The sequence below is a fragment of the Mauremys reevesii genome, linkage group 2, assembly GCF_016161935.1.
Source record: "Mauremys reevesii isolate NIE-2019 linkage group 2, ASM1616193v1, whole genome shotgun sequence".
Lineage (NCBI taxonomy): Eukaryota > Metazoa > Chordata > Testudines > Geoemydidae > Mauremys > Mauremys reevesii.
This window is the reverse complement of record NC_052624.1, coordinates 225492769-225516366: the sequence shown is the minus strand read 5'-3', so window position 1 is coordinate 225516366 and position 23598 is coordinate 225492769. Positions and strand designations below refer to the sequence as shown.

At 38.8% G+C, this 23598-nt stretch overlaps 1 protein-coding gene across 3 annotated transcripts in view; it reads right to left on the bottom strand.

Moving 5' to 3' along the window:
• Positions 1-23598, bottom strand: part of NKAIN3 (sodium/potassium transporting ATPase interacting 3) — a 508687-nt gene that overhangs the window by 67559 nt on the left and 417530 nt on the right. Inside the window, exon 5 of one of the 3 annotated variants that reach the window (XM_039521591.1) lies at positions 9895-10483. The exons of the other annotated variants lie outside the window; for them this stretch is intronic. Coding sequence (XP_039377525.1) covers positions 10295-10483 — 189 coding nt within the window. The 3' untranslated portion in view covers positions 9895-10294. Of the gene's footprint in view, positions 1-9894; positions 10484-23598 lie in introns of those variants that run through there. 3 annotated transcript variants of the gene reach the window in all.

Below are 23598 nucleotides of genomic sequence, written 5' to 3'. Positions count from 1 at the left end.
ACCCTGCTACCACTGAGAGCAATGAAAAACCTGTCACTGACCTTCAGTGTGCAATATCAGACTTTTAACTCACCCAGCTCTCCATTTTCTTAACTGTAAAATGGCCTCATATCAATATTTTGTACTTACACAAAGCTTTTCCATGTGCAGATCTCATTCTGATTTGGGGTTGTTTTACACTCACGGGGCTTTCCCTTTACGCAAGTTTATATGCCTACACAAGGTGCAAGGCAGAGGAGAATCAGATCCCATAACTGATAAATATTTAGATTTGAAGCAGTATTTTTGAGAGGCACTGTGTTTCAGTGAATAAGAAATGGGTCTCTCACAACAGAGAGCTGGCCTCTTCTCCCAGGTCAAAATCTCCCTGCGTGACTTTGGGGTAAGAGAATCGAATCTTCTGAGCTTCAGCAACCTCATCTGCAAAAGGAGCATAATGATATTTGTTTACTTCTTAGGGGAGTGAGGTTTAATGACATAAGGATCAGAAAAGGCCTCCTGCATCTCTCCACAGCTCCAATAGCAGTGAAATGCCATTCAAAGCTTTGCTGTCCTTAGGGTTGTGTTTTTAAGGGAGGTTTTCAGGGTGTAGGAACTTGCAGAAAAGCTAATACAACCCCAGGATGCAATAACTAGCTTATAGCATTCCTGTAAAGCTTTGGGGGCAGATGTGAGGTCATTCCACTCTGCCTTCCTACTCCTGCCTTCTTAGCCAAGGATCTTGGCAAACGGAAATCCATGGGGCATGTGGTAGGAGCAGGGATGGTGCCATGGAGGGTAAATGGAGGCAGGGTAAGGGGTGAGTTGTACAGAAGGGACCCTCCAAACCAGTAATACTGGTCACATGATCTGGCTAATTGTTTCTATGTCCCTACTAACAATACCACAAATGAAAGTAACACTATTGCCTCAAACTAATTGTTTTTCCTGCAGATCTTCTTTGCATTACTGGTTGATTAGTAACAAATTCTATTAGTACAGTTTGCATTTCCCATGTTGGGTCATGGTCTATTTCTCCCAAAGGTAAAACTCATCCCACTAATTCAGACCAAAATGAAGGAGCCCATGTTGTGACAATTATCTCAATTAGTGACATCATTAACATGCTGCAACAAAAGTAACTACACTTTACTGCATTTTAACAGGTGGAAACATTAAATTCTTAATTAACTTTATTGGAGAGAAAATTATTAGAGTACATTTTAAAAGGTCAACCTAAAGGTTAAGAGAACAGCAGCACTATACTGTAATTACTTCAATGACCAGGGAAGCCATTTTAAGGGCTAAAACCTTCTCTCGGGTTGGAAAGCAAAGAGCAAAAGCTCTGTTCACACAGTGACAATTCCTTAAGGAGTATGCTATGTTCTTCCTAACAATCTAATCTAAGATGTAAACCTAAATTACTGCACATAGGCCCGAGTATACAGACAGATTGTTGATTGCCTCTGGATATGTATCAACTCCTTATCCATATATAATATCTAATTTTCACAGAAAGATACTCCTACCAAGACACTGTGGTGGCTGATTCTCTATAAAATACATTGGATAGTGTTTTGTCTAAAAACGTTTACTTAAAATAGTAGTTTCAAGTCTTTGTTCCTGGCACAGTGGTACATTGTACTTTTGTGCGTCTTTATTTTATTCTCTAGGCAAAAAGGCACATTTCCAAATAGAAAACGTAATAAAAAAAGATTTAATGTTGAAAGTGTGTTTCACTGGATCCCCGCTAACAGGCTAGAGCTCCCCCAAGATAATTTTATTTTCTTTCCAAAAATTCGAAATCTCTCGCAGTAGGTTTCCACCAGTGTAATTCAATTGATTCAGCTGGAGTTAGTGCTGATATACAAAGGTGCGTGAGAGAGGAGAGTTAGATGCTTATCTATAGAGTTAGGAACCCAACTTTAGGAATTCATTATTGAAAATGAGGCTACATCTACATTTGAACTGGAAGGTGTGATTCCCAGCTCACTTAGATGTATCCACATTAGCTCTGCTCAAGCCAGGGCACTAAAAATAGTGTAACTGGGATAGCACAGGTGGTGGCTCAGGCTAGCTGCCCGTGTACACAGGGCTGGATTTAGGGTCAGGCAACTATCTGGGGTGCCAGGCTTGTTGGACGCCAGGCTCGGGGTGCTGTTTTTGTTGTTAGCAACAAAAGGGAAAATAGAATGCTTGAAGTAAAATGTTTCAGTTATACTGGATGTGGGTTCATTTTTCACTAACTTTCTAGAATGTTCTGGACCTTTGTAGAATCTCATGGAAACTTCCAGATTTCAGAGAACCAAATTTTCCTTGAACTTCCTAGAATGTTGTCAGTCATGCCCTCACGGGTATATAAGGGGCTGAGTGTCACCAGTGAGTCAGTGAGATATAAGAATGAAGTGAGAGCCCAGGTGTGATATTGTGAACCTTGTTTTATTGTGTAATTGTGAAAGTGTACTTGTGTTTTAAGACTTGAAAAATGTAAGTAGTGACTAATAAAGGACATATTTAATGGGACACCAAAGGTATCTATCTAATCCCTATCTATGCAGCAATATAAAAGAAATACTGTTACTTCTTTTGCCAGGATTAACACAAAATGTTTCATGACTTTCTAAGACTGTGGAACATAGACTTTTGCTCTCCCTAACACTATCTATTTTCCTGAGTAGAAAATAAAAGATGCCCATGAAGAAGTCTTCAGGAGCTCAGTATAGGAAGCAACAAGCTCAATTGCAATCTAGTCTGCAGCAAGAGGCAAATTTGATGGGAAAATATCTGAAACAGAACAACATAGCCTGGGCTTTACGCAGTAATCATTGTCCCAGTGCCGAAGAAATTGAAGAGTGCAGCGTAAATGATGAAAGTCCTATTATTAAGGAATTAGCAGATTTACCTAAGGATAAGGAATGGAAATGTGAGGAAAGTGATGGAGAATTGTCCAGTTTTCTTGGTGGTGTAAAGGAGAGTGATAAAGAAGAATGTGGCTCACTTGAAAAGGAGAGATACGATAAAGAGAAAACAGCCTCGCATGATGACAGAAACAGTGAGAAAAATTGCATACCACAAATTGATACATCAGATCCTGCTTTATGGCCGGTGAGCCTAAACTCTGCTGATATTCATTGTACAATTTTGAACAGGCTGGGCAAAATTGAGGCTATGTAGTTTCCAGTAAATGAGCAGAAGTGACATTTTTTAAAGTCAGACTATGAAAGCGTGCCTGAGAATGGTGAGAAACTGAATTGGCATTGGCTACTTTACTTTAAATCAACTGACAAATTGTTCTGTATTTGTTGCAAAATATTTGACAAGAATTTCAAATCATTGCTTGCACTTTCTGGGTACAATTACTGGCATAAATTAGCTGATGAGCTTACACAACATGAAAAATCACCTGGCCATTCAGCTCAAGCTGAATAAATGCGTAAATGCAGAAAACCAGTGCATTATTAGTGTAGAAACCCAGCACTTGAGGAATGTGCATGAGCGTCTGATCTCAATTGCCCTCTTCCTTACAAAGAATAATTTGGCTTTTCAGGGGTCAGATAAGTTATTCACTGAACATAATAATTTCCTTGATTTCATAGAGCTCCTTGGGAAATATGACAACAACATCATGCATAAGCACCTACATCGAGTAGTTCACAAAGAAGCTATGGACCATTACTGCAGCAAAACAATTAAAAATGAACTGATTGACCTTATGGCAAGGTAGGTGCTTGATAACATATTGATGAGACTTGGCAAAGTGAAGTACTACGCCGTAGTAATGGACTGCACTCCTGACATTAGTCACAGTGAAAAGATGTCATTTACAGTCAGATTTGTTGACAATGAGGATGGCTGTCTCCAAGTAAAGGAACACTTTATCCATTTCTGGTCTGTGGACAACTCTGCTGGAAAAACCCTAACAGAACTGTTCATGAACGTTTTGAATGAGAATAAAATAAAGCTTCAGGACTGCCATGGCCAAGCCTATGGCTACGGCTACAGCATGAACATGAAGGGAAGAAACTGGCATTCAGGTAAGGATCCTTGCGCTGAATCCAAGAGCTTTCTTCATGTCTTGAGGCTGCCATTGCCTCAACCTAGTTGTGTAAGATGCAGCATCATCATCTCTCTTTGGAGTACTTCAAAGGATATACATCCTGTTTTCAGCATCAACTATAGGGGGAAGATCCTCATGGACAATGTTACAAATTTGACTGTGAAGCAGCTAAGTGACATTTGCTGGGAGAGCCACATTGACAGCATAAGACCAGTGAGGTACCAAGTGACTGAGGTTTATGATGCCCTGATGGAATTGGTGCAGTTGGGTAAAGCCAAGGCTGAAATCCGAAATGAGGCACACCTGGCAAACCACATCACTGACTTCAAATTTCTGGTCTCAATTGTAGTTTGAAATGATATCCTGTTCCAAGTAAACATAGTAAGCAAAGCATTAAAAATCTCAGTCAATGGACATTGTGACCACTACTACTTTGAGGAGAAGCTGCCTTGATTTCATTGTGGCCTACAGGGACAACAGATTTGAAAATGCCATCACTGCTGCCAAAGAAATGGCAGAAAACTTATTCATCGGAAGAAGAGAGTTTGGTTATGAGGGCAGAGATGAGGTGATGAGAAGCTCGGAACTAAAATTCAAGAGGAAGTTCTTTTGCTCACTTGTTGATACTGCTTGAGTGCCCATCGAATAAAGGTTTGGAAAAATGAAGCACCACAAAAAGATCTGGTTTTTTTTGTATGACCTTAGTATGCTGCCAGTAGACAAGAAAACACTCTTGAACAATTGTACGGATCTTCACTAGATGCTGAAAACATGGGGAATGTTCGGACATCAATGATAAAGACCTCTCTGTTGAATTAGACATCTGTCACATTTTGCCAGACGGGAATCACTCTCTATTCCAAGTTCTCCAATTCATTCATGATGCAGAGCTGAAGGACAGTTTTTCTAGTGTGTGGATAGCTTTGAGTATTCTGCTCACACTCCTGATCACAGTTGCAAATGGTGAACGCAGCTTTTTGATGTTCAGGTTCATTAAAACGTATCTTCAATCAATGATGACCAATGAGAGACTAACATCACTTGCTATTTTCTCTCTTGAAAATGCCATTGGCCAGTCTTTGGATCTCTCTGATGCTGTGCTTCACTTTGCGAGGGCAAAGGCAAGAAAAGTGACCTTTTGAACTAAAGTACTTGGGTTAAAATTCTAAGGCTGTCAGCTACTGTAACACTATTTACTACTGGTCCACCCAATGTTGGTGCACAGTTCAATTTCTTGATGTTAGTAAATTTCAGTTATTCTTAAAATTAACTGAAGCTCAGAGGAAATTAATTTTTCTATTTCCTTATATATGGCATGAATAAATACAGATTTGAAGATCATGGTTGCAAATTTATCCTCTTATAAAACAGGGACAAATAACACATGCCAATTGTGCATCAAAGTTGTGAAATGGGCTACAAATGCAATAAAAAATAAGGTATTCAAAAGTTTAACAAATGGGGAGGGCACTGAAGATGCTTCTCACCGGGGCACCATTTGGTCTAGGGCTGGCCCTGCGTGTACATACCCAATGTGTCCTGGCAGTTACCAGGTACTCAATTGGCTAGCCCATGCCAGCACACCAGCTCCACTGTTGTTTATAGCAACCTAGACAGCAGAGTTAGCATGGGTACATCTATGTGTGCTAGGAATCACACATCTTAGCTCATATGGAGACATAGCCTGAGAATCAAATCAGTCTCACTGGGGAAAATATAGAATTGTGTTCTGAATATCCTGATATGGTCAAGAAGCCCATAAAGCTATTTCAACAGAGTGCAGCATCAAATATATTTCAGATCTTCTATAACTTTTCCTGGTCACTATACAGTGCTCTCTCACTATGTCAAATGAAAAGACTTTTAGTCAGTTGCTTATACGGATGAAAAGAAATAAGCTGACTGTGGGAATGATGAACAAAGGGCCTAGTGTTCTTAAGGCTTGGAGTTCTTTAAAAGCTAAACATTAAGTCCTCCTAAATGGGGCTGAATCAAAATGCACTATAATGCAAAATACCACCCTCGTGTAAGGGTGACCAGATAGAAAGTGTGAAAAATCGGGACCTTTTCCCCCTCAGGGGGATATAGTTGCCTATAAGACAAAGCCTCTAATATTGGGATAGTCCCGATAATATGGGGATGTCTGGTCACCCTATCCCATGTTGGCTTTTGTCATTAACTACTTAGACAAGGTTACAATGACAACTCTCCCTCTTTCTCCAATTCCCATCCTCTGCAGTCATTAGCAAGCAAGAGTGATCAGAGGATATAATATGAATATAAGTTTTTTTAAAAAAACAAAACATAACACACCACCACAAATTCTTGGACCGCTCAAAGGCTTCATAACTCCATTTTTCATTCCAGATGGAATAGCTGGCCTTTTCTTTGGCATAAGTTGTGTCTAGGCTTTTTGACCTCCCTTTAATTTTTCACAGTCCAGGTACTGTGATCTTTAATACATTCTCATCATGTTCAGCATGTTCTTCTAAGAATTACAGAAATATCACACACAGTGCTGCTAGCCTGTTTAGTGAGTTAGTTGTTGGGTATTCAGCATACCACCAAATAATTGTATTGTGTAGAGATATTAGTCTCTACATACTTCAAATTGATGCTATAATAAACCCACTTTTTACACATACACTTCCCAGTGTCACAAAACAGAATCAAATCATATGAAATTTCACATGTAATCTTATCCAGGGTATTTTGGAACAAATTGGACACGAGGACAAATGCAAAGTACTCCACTTAGGAAGGAGCACTCAGTTGCACACATACAAAATGGGAAATGACTGCCTAGGAAGGAGTACTGCAGAAAGGGATCTGGGGGTCATAGTGGACCACAAGCTAAATACAAGTCAGTGTAATACTGTTGCAAAAAAAGTGAACATCATTCTGGGATGTATTAGAAGGAGTGTTGTAAGCAAGAGATGAGAAGTAATTCTTCTGCTTTACTCCACTCTGATTAGGCCTCAACTGGAGTATTGTGTCCAGTTCTGGGCACCACATTTCAGGAAGGATGTGGACAAATTGGAAAGAGTCCAGAGAAGAGCAACAAAAATGATTAAAGATCTAGAAAAACATGACCTATGAGGGAAGATTGAAAAAAAACTCGGTTTGTTTAGTCTGGAAAAGAGAGGACTGAGAGGGGACATGACAACAGTTTTCAAGTATGAAAAATGTTGTTACAAGGAGGAGGAAGAAAATTGTTTTTCTTAACCTCTGAGGATAGGACAAGAAGCAATGGGCTTAAATTGCAGCAAGGAAGGTTTAGGCTGGACATTAGGAAAAACTTCCTAACTGTCAGAGTGGTTAAGCACTGGAATAAATTGCCTAGGGAGGTTGTGGAATCTTCATCACTGGAGATTTTTTTAAGAGCAGGTTAGACAAACACCTGTCAGGAATGGTCTAGATAATTAGTCCTGCCATGAGTGCAGGGGACTGGACTAGATGACCTCTTGAGGTCCTTTCCAGTTCTATGACATGTCTGGGATAGTGCAGGTGAAAAAGGTAAAAGGCACATTTCCTTTATTTTTTGTTTTTGTCATATCTCCAAATTGGTTTGGCCTAGAAATTCAGTTTTGTTATAGTGTTGATATGGATGAGAGTTGGTGCCTTTACCTAGTTTAGGAGTGAGGAAGGGATGAGCAAGGATTTATTTAGATATGTTATGTGATTTCCATGTGCATGATGTAATCTGAAGCCCCTGATGCACACAAACATGGTCCACTGTGGAGCTTTTATCGTCTGAGAAATGAGATTTTTTTACCCACGAAAGCTTATGCCCAAATAAATCTATTAGTCTTTAAGGTGCCACTGGACTCCTTGTTATCTTCTGTATGGATCCAAAGCTTCATTTAAAAGTTCTCATGATCCCTGTGAAGCTGGCCACAGTAGAAGTGGCAGCCAAAGAACCACATGGAGGGGTGACCTGTGGGAATGTGACAGAGAAACATGTGGGAGACAGAGAAAACTAGTTTGGGAGCTAGCAGAAACAGAAAATATTCTTTGTCTGTGATAACCATTGCAGATAGTGCGGGAAAGAAATGTTTAGAGAAGAGTCCTAATTACACCGCTACCTCGATATAATGCCACCTGATATAACATGAATTTGGATATAATGCGGTAAAGCAGTGCTCGGGGGGGTGGGCTGTGCATGCCGGTGGATCAAAGCAAGTTCGATATAACGCAGTTTCACCTATAACGTGGTAAGATTTTTTGGCTCCCAAGGACAGCGTTATATCAAGGTAGAGGTGTATATTATTATCTTTGTAAGTAAATGTACCTGCAGTTTTGGATGTGCAGGCTGCTGTGATCTGTCCTTTTCTTCATTTGCCATTGTTATCTAACCCAATCCTAGGTATTTCTAGGGTCTTAGCAGCTGGGTATCATGGCATTTTTGTTTTTATGTATTCTGGGGAAATGTTTTTTATGTGTAAGGTGAAATTTATATAAGGTAAAATACTGCCCCTATTGAAGTCAGTGGGTAGTTTTGCCGTTGACTTCAATGGGGCCAGAATTTCATCTATAGTCTTTATCTTGCCAGATACCTGCTCACTGTCTTGATGACAATTTGCTCCTGACCTGACCAACAATGTCTAAAAATAATTTTCCTGCTTTGTCAACTAACTTCCTCCATTTCCTTACTACTGTTCTATCTTTTACTGACAGAGAAAAATGGCTATTTAAGATTTTGGTTATTTTGCTATTAATTTATATTTGAGAAAAACAAAGCCATTGACAGTATAATTTTTTTCCATGGGATCCAACCCTCAAATTAATGGGAATTGAAGACGTGACAAGTTCAGACTCATAAACAGTAAGGACCCAATTTCCCTCTCAATGATAATGTTAAAACTGTCATTTACTTCAGCAGTGCAGGTTTAGGCTGTAGCAGAGCAGTCATTCTGGATTCCTCACCTTTATGCCCATTGTACATTTTCCCTTTTTAGGACTCTATCTTGCAGTTCTTGTAAAGGCAAAATTTCCATTGAAGTCAAGGTTGTTTTGCCAAGTAAGGGCTGCAGGACATGTCTTTGTGTTTGTTTCTATTTTTTTTTCTTTTCCTGAACATATTTATACAGTCATTTTCTATTCTCCTTTCTTCACATGTTCATTATTACTTTGCTTTGATGTTTTTGGCTTGGGGTCCAACCCTCCAAACAGAGGAGTATGTTTGGCTCCCAGTTACCACGGGATATAGAAACCTAGATAGATTTACTTTAGTATCAACATCTCACAGAAGAGACACAGAACCTCACAAGATTGGCTTATGGAAAAGCCAACCATTTTACACTACTAACTCTTTATCTTAACAGGATTTTCTTTATGTAATTATGATGTCTTAAGATCCCAAATTTTCTTCCACCTTCAGATTTCCCCCCTTTTTAATTAATATCTACTTCATGATTACATTCTTCTGTGTTTCTTTGTCCATGGTTTGGAATAACCCTGAAGATACATTAAAATGCTTCCATAAGTGATACTGCCATGGACCCGATTGAAAGCCCACTGAAGTCAATGACACCATCTGCTCTCCATCAGCTCACTAATTGTGTGATCTATAACATACTCACATCATCATACCCACTATGATTAGATTTAGTGCAATAGCTTTACGTTTGTTCTCCTTCTTTACTAACTCCAGCTGGGTATACTCAGAGTGAATATTGGATCTCTGCAGGATACAGTATGGGATTATTATTTGGTTTTATCTGTAGGATAAAAACAGGTCAGGAATGTGTTTGGTATCACTAAAAAAAATGCAAGGGAACAGATGCTTAATTTTATTGTGGTTGCCTCCGCTAACATGCACATTTGTTCTTACTAAGATAAATTGTTTTTTCTTCCAATCAGTGTCCATGGTCAAATGGAACTGTGAAGTTAACATAATGAAGTAAATAAGGCATTATGAAAGGTGAAATTTGGTTGGTAAGAGCTCGGGTTTAGAATATAAGGACAACAAATGAAGCACTAAAAGTGCCATATGGTGACTAACAGGCTCAATTTGTTTCACAAGTGTTGCATTACACTAGATAAAAGAGCTTTTATGTCAATTTCTTTATATCACATCTCTACAAACCAGCCCACTCTACTCCTTTATTAATTTACATTTTTTCACTTCCTTGTTAATACCAAATGTAAGAAAGCTCAAAATTGCCTGAAGTCTATACAAAGGGAGACTTGTTCTTCACAAGATCATAAATGTATCAAAATAGTCCAAAAATAGCAAATGTGCCTAGTACACTCAACCTAAATTAGACATGATAAAGTATACGGCATATGTGGAAAAAGAGTATCTAAAACTAGACAATGCAGTAAAAAATATTTAGCATGATTGCACTGGTGATATAGATGAGGTAGCAGAATAAGTGATTTGCATCTTCCATTTCTATGAGTAAGAATCCTTTTTGGTTTTAAAATGTTGATTATTTTCATTTTCTGAGGAAACAGAAAGAACAACATGAGAAAATGAGAAAGAAAATTAAACAATATTTGGTTACACAGAAAAATAATTACATTGGAGCACAAGAGTACAATTGGGCTTGTTAATTGATCATAGCAAATGTTTCCAGATGTAGATAATTTGGTTCCATAGTTTTTCATGTCTTTAAAAGTGTTAAAAAAGATGGAGAACAGTAGTTGCTGAACCAACAAGAGGGAATGCCATTTTAGATTTGGTTTTGGTGAGTAGTGAGGACCTCATAGAAGAAATGGTTGTAGGGGACAATCTTGGTTCGAGTGATCATGAGCTAATTCAGTTTAAACTAAATGGAAGGATAAACAAAAATACTTCTGTGACTAGGGTTTTTGATTTCAAAAGGGATAACTTTAAAGGATTAAGGAAATTAGTTAGGGAAGTGGATTGGACTGAAGAACTTGGGGATCTAAAGGTGGAGGAAACCTGGAATTACTTCAAGTCAAAGTTGCAGAAACTATCAGAAGCCTGCATCCCAAAAAAAAAGGGAAAAAATTCATAGGCAGGAACTGTAGACCAAGCTGGATGAGCAAGCATCTCAGAGAGGTGATTAAGAAAAAGCAAAAGCCTACAAGGAATGGAAGATGGGAGTGATCAGCAAGGAAAGCTACCTTATTGAGGTCAGAACAAGTAGGGATAAAGTGAGAAAGGCCAAAAGCCATGTAGAATTTTCCCTTGCAAACGGAATTAAAACCAATAGTAAAAGTTTCTATAGCCAAATAAATAAGAAAAAAAAAAAAAGAAGTGGGACCACTAAACACTGAGGATGGAGTGGAGGTTAAGGATAATCTAGGCATGGCCCAATATCTAAACAAATACTTTGCCTTAGTCTTTAATGAGGCTAATGAGGAGCTTAGGATGACAAATAGGAATGAGGATATGGAGGTAGATATTACCACATCCAAGGTAGAAGCCAAACTCGAATAGCTTAATGGGACTAAATCAGGGGGCCCAGATATTCTTCATCCAAGAATATTAAAGGAACTGGCACATGAAATTGCAAGCCCATTAGCAAAAATTTTTAATGAATCTATAAACTCAGGGGTTGTACCGTATGACTGGAGAATTGCTAACATGGTTCCTATCTTTAAGAAAGGGGAAAAAAGTGATCCGGGCAACTACAGGCCTGTCAGTTTGACATCCGTAGTATGCAAGGTCTTGGAAAAAATTTTGAAGGAAAAAGTAGTCAAGGACATTGAGGTCAATGGTAATTCGGACAAAATACAACATGGTTTTACAAAAGGTAGATTGTGCCACACCAACCCGATCTCCTTCTTTGAGCAGGTAACAGATTTTTTAGACCAGGGAAATGCAGTGGATCTAATTTACCTCGATTTCAGTAAGGCATTTGATACGGTTCCACATGGGGAATTATTAGCTAAATTGGAAAAGATGGGGAGCAATATGAAAATTGAAAGGTGGATAAGGAACCGGTTAAAGGGGAGACTACAATGGGTCATACTGAAAGGTGAATTGTCAGGCTGGAGGGAGGTTACTAGTGGAGTTCCTCAGGGATCGGTTTTGGGACCAAATCTTATTTAATCTTTTTATTACTGACCTTGGCACAAAAAGTGGGAATGTGCTAATAAAGTTTGCGGATGACACAAAGCTGGGAGGTATTGCCAATACGGAGAAGGACCGGGATATCATACAGGAAGATCTGGATGACCTTGTAAATTGGAGTAATAGTTATAGGATGAAATTTAATAGTGAAAAGTTCCAGGTGATGCATTTAGGGATGAACAACAAGAATTTTTGTTATAAACTGGGGACACATCAGTTGGAAGTAACAGAGGAAAAGGACCTTGGAGTATTGGTTGATCACAGGATGACTATGAGCTGCCAATGTGATATGGCTGTGAAAAAAGCTAATGCGGTCTCGGGATGCATCAGGCGAAGTATTTCCAGTAGAGATAAGGAGGTGTGAGTACCATTATACAAGGCACTGGTGAGACCTCATCCAGAATACTGTATGCAGTTCTGGTCTCCCATGTTTAAGGAGGATGAATTCAAATTGGAACAGGTTCAGAGAAGGGCTACTAGGATGATCTGAGGAATGGAAAACCTGTCTCATGAAAGGAGACTGAAAGACCTTGGCTTGTTTAGCCTAACCAAAAGAAGGCTGAGGGGAGAGATGATTGCTCCCTATAAATATATCAGAGGAATAAATATAACGGAGAGTGAAAGGAATTATTTAAGCTCAGTACCAATGTGGACACAAGAACAAATGGATCTAAACTGGCCATCAGGAAGTTTAGACTTGAAATTAGATGAAGGTTTCTAACCATCAGAGGAGTGAAGTTCTGGAACAGCCTTCCAAGGGGAGTAGTGGGGTCAAAAGACATATCTGGCTTCAAGACTAAGCTTGATAAGTTTATGGAGGGAATGGTATAATGGGATAGCCTAATTTTGGCAATTAATTCGTCTTTAACTACTAGCGGTAAATATGCCCAATGGCTTGTGATGGGATGTTAGATGGGGTGGGATCTGAGTTACTGCAGAGAATTCTTTCCTGGGTGTCTGGCTGCTGAGTCTTGCCCACATGCTTAGGGTTTAGCTGATCACCATATTTGGGGTTGGAAAGGAATTTTCCTCCAGGGCAGATTGGCAGAAGCTCTGGGGGTTTTTCGCCTTCCTCTGCAGTGTGGGGCACGGGTCACTTGCTGGAAGGTTCTCTGCACCTTGAAGTCTTTAAACCATGATTTGGTGACTTCAATGGCTCACACACAGGTTTGATACAGGAGTGGGTGGGTGAGATTCTGTGGCCTGCATTGTGCAGGAGGTTAGACCAGATGATCATACTGGTCTCTTCTGACCTTAAAGTCTATGATTCTTATCTTGTTCAAACCACTTTAAATCTGGCACTGCTCCACTGAAGCCAATGGCGTTACAATCACTGTAAATAGTTGTGAGTTCAGAATCAGACCCAGAATCTTACCTTCTGGTATGTGTTTTCTCTTCCAAGCTATACTGCTATGATGTGTTCTCTCAAGGCCAGAGACGGGGTACCTTGCCAGGGTTATATAATGTATTTCCTGGCACACACACTAGAAGTACTAATATTAATTTAGAATGACACATTAGAGTAGAGATTTGCTTACTATCTTCTCCCAAAAGACCAAGTAAAGGATAATTGCTATATTTTCATTAACCATCGCACTTATAGAGTTAGTTACATCCCCTCTGAAAGCCAGCAAGCTGGGACAATTCCAAAAAACATGGATAGTTGTATCTTTGGCAGCCTGACAACCTCAGAAAATAAATAAAACCACATTTTACAGGTTTTCTATTTCATATTAACTTTTGCTTTCAGAGTTTATTCCTTTAAAAACATGAATTTAGTGTTCAGGAAATATCCCCAATGGAGAAACCTGGAGAGAATGTTCTTTATGAACAAATATGGCATGGGCAGTGAGAATGTCCACATGCCATAAGTAAATAAATAGTATGTGGCTGCATAAGGATTCATAAACCTTTATATTTTTCATGAGAGATAACATGGACACTAGAATTTAATATGAAACACAGGTGTTTGTGATGAGAAGGTTATATTTTCTCAAACACTGTTTCCTGGCAAAAGGAGGTAGTGATGAGGACTATATTTATCAAAACAAGAACAGAATAATATATCCTTTTTTCTAATTGCAACAAAGTGCCATTCCTAGTCATTAGAGAGACAAGATGGGTGAGGTAATATCTTTTATTGAACCAACTTCTGTTGGTGAGTTAGAGACGCTTTTGAGCTACACAGAGCTTCTCTTCAGCTCTATGTAAGCTTGTCTCTCACCAACAGAAGTTGGTCCATAAAAGTAATTACCTCATCCACCTTGTCTTGTGAATATCCTGAGAACAACATGGCTACAGCAACAATTCATAGTCATGAAAAGTTGAAGCGCTCACTTATGCTTTTCTATATCTTCATATATGCTATTTAAAAATATCAAAATTCAGTAATTAATATGAGAGTTATTTGGTCTGAATACTAACAAATGAGTCATTTCTATCTTATTATTTAAAAAATGAAAACTGTGCACAATACCTCTTGCTGAACCACTCCACACTGAAGTAGTATTTCTGAGTTACTACTTGATAGTAATTAAATTGTGACAACTTGTTTTGAGATGCAAATATTAACAGGATTACAAGTGATAGTACTTGCCTATTTATTGTCCTTATTCTTTGGGATAATGTCCTAACTGGGCATACAGAAGCATCACATCAACTAGAGTGGTCTCATATTAACTTTGCTACACATTGTTGAGGTGTTGAGTCATGATGACCTTAGCCTGTAATCTTCAGATGAAAACTGAAACCAATTGCTCTGTGACAGTCTCACACACATACAATCAATTGAGGCTACAGTGCTCTCTTAGTCCTAGTCTACACTTAAAATTTAGGTTAACATACCTACAGTGCTCAGGGATATGAACAATTTCACACCCTGCGTGATGCAGTTAGGTCAACCTAACTCCTGCACTAGATGTAGCTAGGTTGTTAAAAGGATTCTTCCATCCACCTAGCTTCTGCCTTTTGAGAGAATAGATTTATTTCAGTGATGGACAAACCCCTTCCATTACTGTAATAAGTGTCTACACTACAGCAGCACAGCTGCAGTACCATAACAGTGCTGCTGTAGTGGATATAGTGCAGACATATCCTTAAACTAGGGGCCTGATGCAAAGCCCACTGAAATCAATGGGAGGCACAGCTTCTTACTTTAGTAAAGTACACACTGTAAACAGAAATCAAGTTTTATTTTATAGCAACTGAGTATTTTCAAGTATTAGATTCAAACTAAAAATTCCATCTAAATTCTTTCCCTTTAATCAAATGATTTATAATGGAATTAATATGAGATATGAAGGGAGGAATACTGAACAGAAACAATTAATATCAGGCAGCAGTTTTTTTTCCCTCTGCTGGCACTGTACATTACTATCCCTCATTCTCCCATCATGCCACTGAATTCTTGTTTAAATGACTCCTGGTAATAAGGTAATAATTGGAGATATACCAATCTCCTAGAACTGGAAGGGACCTTGAAAGGTCATCAAGTCCAGCCCCCTGCCTTCACTAGCAGGACCAATTTTTGCCCCAGATCCCTAAGTAGCCTCCTCAAGGATTGAACTCATAACCATGGATTTAAGCAGGCCAATGCTCAAACCACTGAGCTATTCCTCCCCCCTGCCTTCTCATTTCTTCAACCTTGACTACTGGGCTATTTCTCACTGTCATGGGCCTTAGAGAGAAAAAGGATTTTCAATATTCAAATGTCTGTTCCAGATTTTTCTTTCAAATTTCTTCTATGAATGTACATCCTTTAGTACTGTGTATAGTTTGAAATGAATATTGTAATGATAGAGAACATTTACAGAACCACAGTTTGTAAGGATTTCTCTTTAGTCAGTTAGGTGGCCTGCTGAATATATACCTTTAAAGTCTGTGGTTGTCTTTTTCTTTGCTCTTTGTCTTTTCTTTTGCTATAAAGATATTTCACACTGATTGATCATCATTAACGTTAAAAAACTAACCAACCAACCCATCCACCCATCCCTAAAGCCTATTTTGAAAAGAAAATCAACTCTGCCTCTAATTCTGCAGGGGCAATTTTGTGAAATGCACCCTTGATAAACTACGGGCACAAAACTGCATTGACAGAAAGAGTCCATATTTTCAAAATCATGTCAAAAAATTATTTTGAATTGTAAGGGCCAGACTATGTACAGCAACTGTGAGAGTGTGCAGTAATGAGGGATAAGGAATCAATTTAACAACATCTGATGGAAGCAACCAAATCTTCTCATTAGGCAAAAGTTTTCTTTATCTCCACTTCCTCACGCCATATTTTTGATGTTTTAACTACTTTTGCACCTATTTCATATCTAACTCTGGAATCTCCACCTTATAGTTTATGGAGGAATCTAACAATACAATTTTTATCAAGGACTTTCATAAAATCTTAATAACTTGTGTCACTGGATATGGATTGCCATCATTATTGAGTCTGGCTAAATACAATATTCCCTTTAGAAATCTACACTGGCAATTTCCAGAGAAATTATTACAGCTCTACTTGTTCTGCAGTTTGCCATTCGGTATGCCTTTCAATAATCCCAGATAAATCTGTTGCTATACTTGTAGTTAATGATAGATTTTCTATTTAATAGCCCAATGGAGAAATGTAAGCAGGTAATACAGCTAAGACCCCAAGACACTGCCAATCAATTTCAGGAACATCTCTTAAGTCAAATCTCTCTAGAAATATCAGTTGGTTCAGACGTCTAGCTACAGGCTGAAGCTTTGTGTTTATAAACAATATTTTGTTTCTAGACCTATGAGCACTTCACTATTAACCAGGGGCCTGAACCTTTCAGACAGTGAGACTACTAGGGTGAGTAACAATTACTCACATGAGTAAAGCTTTCTGGAGTTGTGTCCCCATTTACCTCCAAATTGATCTCACCTGCTGTGTTCAGCTGGTCTTTTCAAGGGCACCACTAAGCATATTCAAAGAAAGCTTGTGTACCAATGCAGGTCCCCTAGCTACTGAGGTAGAATATGCTTTTCACCATTTCTTTCTCTGATTTGTACCATGTATTATTTAACTCTATTAGGAGCTTTGATACAATTCTCCATGTTCTGGCTCATGCCATTAACATCACCTATTACCCACTTCTTTTTGAGATACTCTCTTGCCTTGTGTGACTCTTTCCTTTTCCGGTCTTTCACCTATCTCCTTGACCACTCCTTCAGTGTATTATCTTTGAGTCTTTTACCTCCTCTTTCCTCCTTTCCCTGTTCACAAGAGTCTTTTTTCCCCTCCCATATTTTTCCATTTCAGCACTCATATATGGGATCTTATCTGCTCCCATTGTCTCTCTTATCACCTTCATGTTGATGAGCTCCAAACATACTTTTCTACTTGTAATTTAATTCCAAGCTCACATCTCTTCCAGTGTCTTCTCAGGAATATCCTGATGCCTTCTAAAGCTAGATATAGCACAACCTTCCACATCTTCCCTTCTACACCCTCTCCCTATCTCCTTTTTCTCAATCACTGTTGATAATCCCCTCTGTTACTCAGATTTGCAACAATGAGGTTATCTTTGACTATTCTCTCTCCTTTTCTCTTCCTTTCTTGGTTTTTAACAAATTGTGTAACTTCCATGACAGTTTGAAATTCCTACCTTCCTCTCTGTCCCTCCACTGTCAAAAGCTTGGCTCATGCCATGGTTCTCTCTTTTCTATCTTACTTGACAACCCAATGCTCCTCTTCTTCGGCCTTCCTTTCTTCCAGGCTTTCTTACTCTTAAAATCTGTGCCCACAGCTATTGGCATCTGCAAAAATGGAAGCTAGTGCCTGAAAAGCTGGACTATTATCTGTGCAAAGCACACTTAGAGAAGAGCTCAAATGAACAAGCTGTCACAGGGCTTGCATGAGAATGAAACAAGAGTATGCTCATTAAAAATGCATGTTAGTTCATTACAAGCAAGGTTGCTTACAAGGAGCTAATACTTAATAAGCCTTATACTATTATCCAGCATTTCCTTAGAAATCAAATATCAACCAAGTCTTGTTGCAATGGAAAAAAAGAAGGTCCCTTGGCTATTTGTGGGGAGAAATGCCTTTCACTGGCAGAAAATTACACCTTTTATTCTCTTCTCTCCAGAAGGAACATACATCAGTGCCTCAATTAAACAAATGAAATTTGCCCTTCTTCTCTTTATTTCTTCTGTTGACAGTGTCCATGCAGATTTTATCATTGTAAGCAAGACTGTCATGTTATCATTATCTGGTTTAAGATTGATTTGTAAATTTGGTCAATTAAATTAAAATTCATTATTATTTGAACAGCATATTTTAAGTGCCTGGAATATTTTCTTACAGTTCTTTCTAGATTACAACACATTCTGTATATTTTTCTAAAATGAAACCTTCTATTCAAATCTTTCCTATTTGAGAACATGTAAATTGTATACTATATACAAATATGGATTTATTTACTCATTCATTTACATTTAAAAATATCACTACAAGCACCCATCCAGTTCTCTGGGTGCTATTCCATAAATTAAAAATCATAGAACAAACAAAAGACTCTTCATAAATATATTCAGTTTGGCTCAACCCCTCCTGCACAGCCTTAGAGAAGGGGAAAAAAATGGTCTTTGGAAGGTGCTCAGAAGGTTAACTAATCTGCTGGGAAGTTATGACCCTATTGAAGTCAGTAAGAAAACTCCGATTGATTTCAATGGAACTGGAATTTCAACCTTGTTCTCTGCTTATCTGATTGCTAGGAGCAAGTTCCATAGCATAGGACCATGCTAGCAGATACCTCTAATTGAATTCAACACGGTTGTTAACATTTTACCAGAGACTTGTGTTGGGCCAGTTTAAACAACTTTATTAATGATGTGGAAAAACAGATAAATGCAAAAGCATATGTGGATCATGCTAAATTAGGGAGTGCTGTGAACAAAGGCTTGATACCAGAACTAAGACAGTAGAAGGATGGACAGGAAATAGCAAAATGAGATTCAGTTTGGAAAAATGTAGGAGAACAATCTGGGGAATGTAGATATTCTCATGGAAATATTTGGAAAGTAATAATGCTGGAAGGGACCTAGGGGAGATACTGGGTAGCAAATTAGATATGAGCTTGTACTGGAAACAAAAAAGCCAGTGTGATTTTGAGCTGAATATGCATAAGCAATATATCACAGAATAGAATGGTAGTTCCTTTCTACACTGAACTAATAAGGTCACGTCTAGACTCTTGCATCTAAATACCATAAAGATCTCAGCAAACGGAAAGAAATGTTGAGAAAAGAAATAAATATCTGTATGGGATGAATGGGATTCACATACAAGGGAAAATGAAAAAAATACATAGGCAACATTTAAAAAATGGCAACCTAAGTTAGTGGCCTAATTTTCAAAAGTGCTGAGCACTTAACAACTCTCAATCATGACAATGGGAATTCCTACTCAGCACTTTTGAAAATCAAGCCACTTATTTGGGAAGCCAAATATAAATTTAGGAGCTTAACTATAGGCCATCTTTTTTGAAATCTTGGCAGTATACACTGGTGGTTACCAGGAGAGAGTAATTTTCTACAAATATTAAGAAAATAAAGGGAAATTAACAGTGTGGCCCAAAGAGGCATAACCAGGTGTAAAAATAATGATTAAACAACGTTTTATTATGTTGTCCATACTTAAATAATTTCAGATTAAGGAATTGTATTTTTACTCATCCCACATCTATGATGGTCTGTGTGTAGTAGTTTGGGAAGGGATACCTAGAACCTTCTATGTTCTTTAGGCTTTACACACCAATTATTCATTACCCCACTGAAGCGCAAACTCAGTTTCTTGTTCTGAAGTATCCATCCATGACTGCTTTAAGTTAACAGTTCGTATACTCAATGTTGTTTCTCTTAAATAAAAATAATATTTTATTGGCAATTCTATGAAGTTACAAAGAAAAGAACAAGACAAAAGATTCCTAAGCACATCAAGTCCTTATAGTGATCTTACTAAAAATCACACAAGGCAGGCAGTAACATTTACAATCCAAATACCAGATTTGGATAAATTTGGCCCTCTGAGCCACAGATCAAATATTGCTTCCTCTACTTCACAGTCCAATCTCTTGACCCTTTTTTCCTGAGTGAGTATTGTAACAGGGTAGCTTTCCTCATGGGCTGGAGCACCTGGGACTAAATCAACCCTGATTACAGGATGACCCTCACCTGAGAAGAATCAAGTGATTCCAGTAAAAAAGAACCAGAAAGTTGTGAAGGGGGGAGGAAGAGTTCAGGAAACTGTAGCTATGACTATAGACACTGCAGACAGCAAGAAAGCTGATGTAGGGTCCTGAGTCAGCATGGGGAAAAGCTTATAAAGCAAGAAAGAGCATGGAAATCTGTTCAGGCAGGGAGGCCTGGGAGAGAGCCTTGCTAAGCATGGGTGAAACTGCAAAGAACCAGTTGGAAATGTTTGTGGAGAAGGACTCCAGGCAGGAGGTGCAAGAAAACAGAAAGACAGTTCCCCAGGAAGGTGGGATGTGCCCAGTTGAAACTTGGATGAAGACTGAATTTATGTTCTATGTTTGAAAAACCGTATTATTTTGGATTATCGGGGTAAGCTGGCAATGTTAGCGGGTGGTGGTGGATATATATTGTGAGGGTTGGGGGTAAAGAAGACACACTCATCTTTCTCACATGCTTAAAGTTGCTGTAACCACCATGTAATAAAACTATCAAGATTTTGGGACTATGAGTGAGATTTCTCTCATAAGCCCTGTTAGCAACTAAATATTGCAAACATTTTAAAGCATGATTATTGTCCCCATTCAACTACAACCAAATGTTCGGGGGCAGGGGGGGAAGAGCACTTATAATCATATAGCAAGTGTGTGACCTAGTGGAAAGAGCACTAGATTGTGCCTATTCCTAGCTTTGCTACTGGCCCGCTCGGTGACCTGAGGCAAGTCACTCTGGGTTTACCTACACCACAATAAAGCATGCATTGATAGCCAGTATCAACTGACTCAGGTCCATGGGGCTATAAAACTGCAGTATAGATGTTTGGGCTCGGGCTCATGCTAGAGCCCAGGCTCTGAGACATGCCCAACTTATGGGGTCCCAGAGCCTGGACTCCAGCCTGAGCCCAAACATCTTCACTGAAATTTCATCCCCTTGCCAGCCTGAGTCAGCTGATACAGGCCAGACGCAGGTGTTTTACTGCAGCATAGACACACCCTTCCCCTCTCTGCTTCAGTTTCCCATTTGTAAAATGGGGATAATAATGTAAAGGTCTTTGAGCTCTACTGATGAAAATCATTGTATAAAAGCTAGGTCTTTTGATTATTACCTAACCGCAGTAGCATATCAGTTGCCAACCTAGGTGAGAGCTACAAATGCTTAAATGGCCACTAATTCCTACCAACAAATATTTCTGTTTTTTTAAAAAAAAACTAGGAAATGAAATGACATAATTAAAGTGTTTACCACAGAGTTAAAGTTGTCTGGTGATAGGTAGTGCCCTTCCAGAACACCAAGTTCAGAAATACACAGACTTCTGAAAACCAGGAAATACAGAGTTAAGGTAAATGTTCACGCAACATTAACTTTGCCCTCTGTGAGCGATGCCCCACAACACACATTCACACTCTGCCTTTCCACTGTAATGGACAGGGGCTACCTGCACTCAAACACTGAGCTTAGTCCCCTGAGAGAATACCACATTTATAAAATTTAACAACCATTTCATAACCTATTACAATGCCCTTCACATTTGCACACAGGATACCACCTAAACCTGTATCACCCCTCCCCACCCATCCATCGTTAAATCCACAGACTGCTCTCATATCCTGCCTCACTACTGACAATATCTATTTCAACACAGAATAGTGCAGCTTGTGTCAGAAGCATGACACAGGGATGTTCTTGCATGGGTTTGGTCAGTAATGAGGGATTACATTGACAATATGGATTAGGAAGGATTATATCCAATTTTTATCTAAAAAAGTAAGCATTTTTTCTGACAGTAGAAGAACTAAAAATTACAGAAGAAAATTATTAATACCAAACACCCAATTCCTTTCGTTAGGTTTTAAAATTTCTGTGATGTTTGTGACAAAACTGAAGTGTATGAAAGTATATGTTCCTTCTTTCTGAAAGGAGAATATTATAGTACTTGCCTTTTTTCCCTTTATTACTGGTCTATAACTGATTTTTAACTTAAATTCTATATGAAATCTTAAAATCTGTAGTGAAATGTCAAGTTTCCTGCCTGCTTGTGAAGGCAAGCAATGGAGACTGGAGGCAAGCTGAGGACATCTCACAGAGTAGCATTGAGCTGCCAGTCAAATAAAAGGGTCACTAGAGGGTCTCTGTAGAAATTAAACAAAGAGACTTAGACCCTTATGGGTCTGTAAAGGGACTGAATAGAGTAATAGAACTGAATTCTACATTTAGAAGGGAGAGGATGGAAGGAGGATGGGCTGAGAAGGGCAATGTAACTGAATTGCCAGTTAGAGAGGGTGGGTGGGAAATGGAGAAGGGGAAGTGATTTAGCTGATGTCAACCACACAAGCAATGACTTGGGGTATTTGCACAGGACCAAATACACAACTGAGTTTGCCTGAGGCTGAGCACCCACTCTGAATGTGTCATCTGCTAGTACTCTCATCAGAAGTCAGTTGTGGAGGACTGTCATCTGTAACCTATCATTTAAATCAGTTTTTGCACCAAATGACTGGATGATAGATAATGTGACACCAATTTTTAAAAAGGGCTCCAGAGGAGACTCTGGGAATAACAGGCCGATAAGCCTGACTACAGTACCAGAGAAACTGATTGAAACTATAGTAAAGAACAAAATTTTCAGACACATAGATGAAAATAATTTGTTGGGGAATAGTCAACATGGTTTTTGTAAAGGGAAATCATGCCTCACCAATCTACTAGAATTCTTTGAGGGGGGTCAACTAGCATGTGGACAAGGGAGATCCAGTGGATATAGTGAATTTAGATTTTCAGAAAGCCTTTGACAAGATCCCTCACCGAAGGCTCTTAAGCAAAGTAAGCAGTCATGGGATAAGAGGAAAGGTTCTGTCATGGATTGGAAACAAAGGGTAGGAATAAATGGTCAGTTTTCAGAATGGAGAGAGGTAAATAATGGTGTCCCTCAGGGGTATGTACTGGGCCCAGTCCTATTCAACATATTCATACATAATCTGGAAAAAGGGGTAAACAGTGAGGTGGCAAAATTTGCACATGATACAAAACTGCTCAAGATAGTTATATCCCAGGCAGACTGCGAAGAGCTACAAAGGGATCTCTTAAAACTGGGTGACTGGGCAACAAAATGGCAGATGAAATTCAATGTTGATAAATGCAAAGTAATGCACATTGGAAAACAATCACAACTATACATATAAAACAATGGGGTCTAAATTAGCTGTTACCACTCAAGAAAGATCTTGGAGTAATTGTGGATAGTTCTCTGAAAACATCCACTCAGTGTGCAGCGGCAGACAAAAAAGCAAACAGAATGTCGGGAATC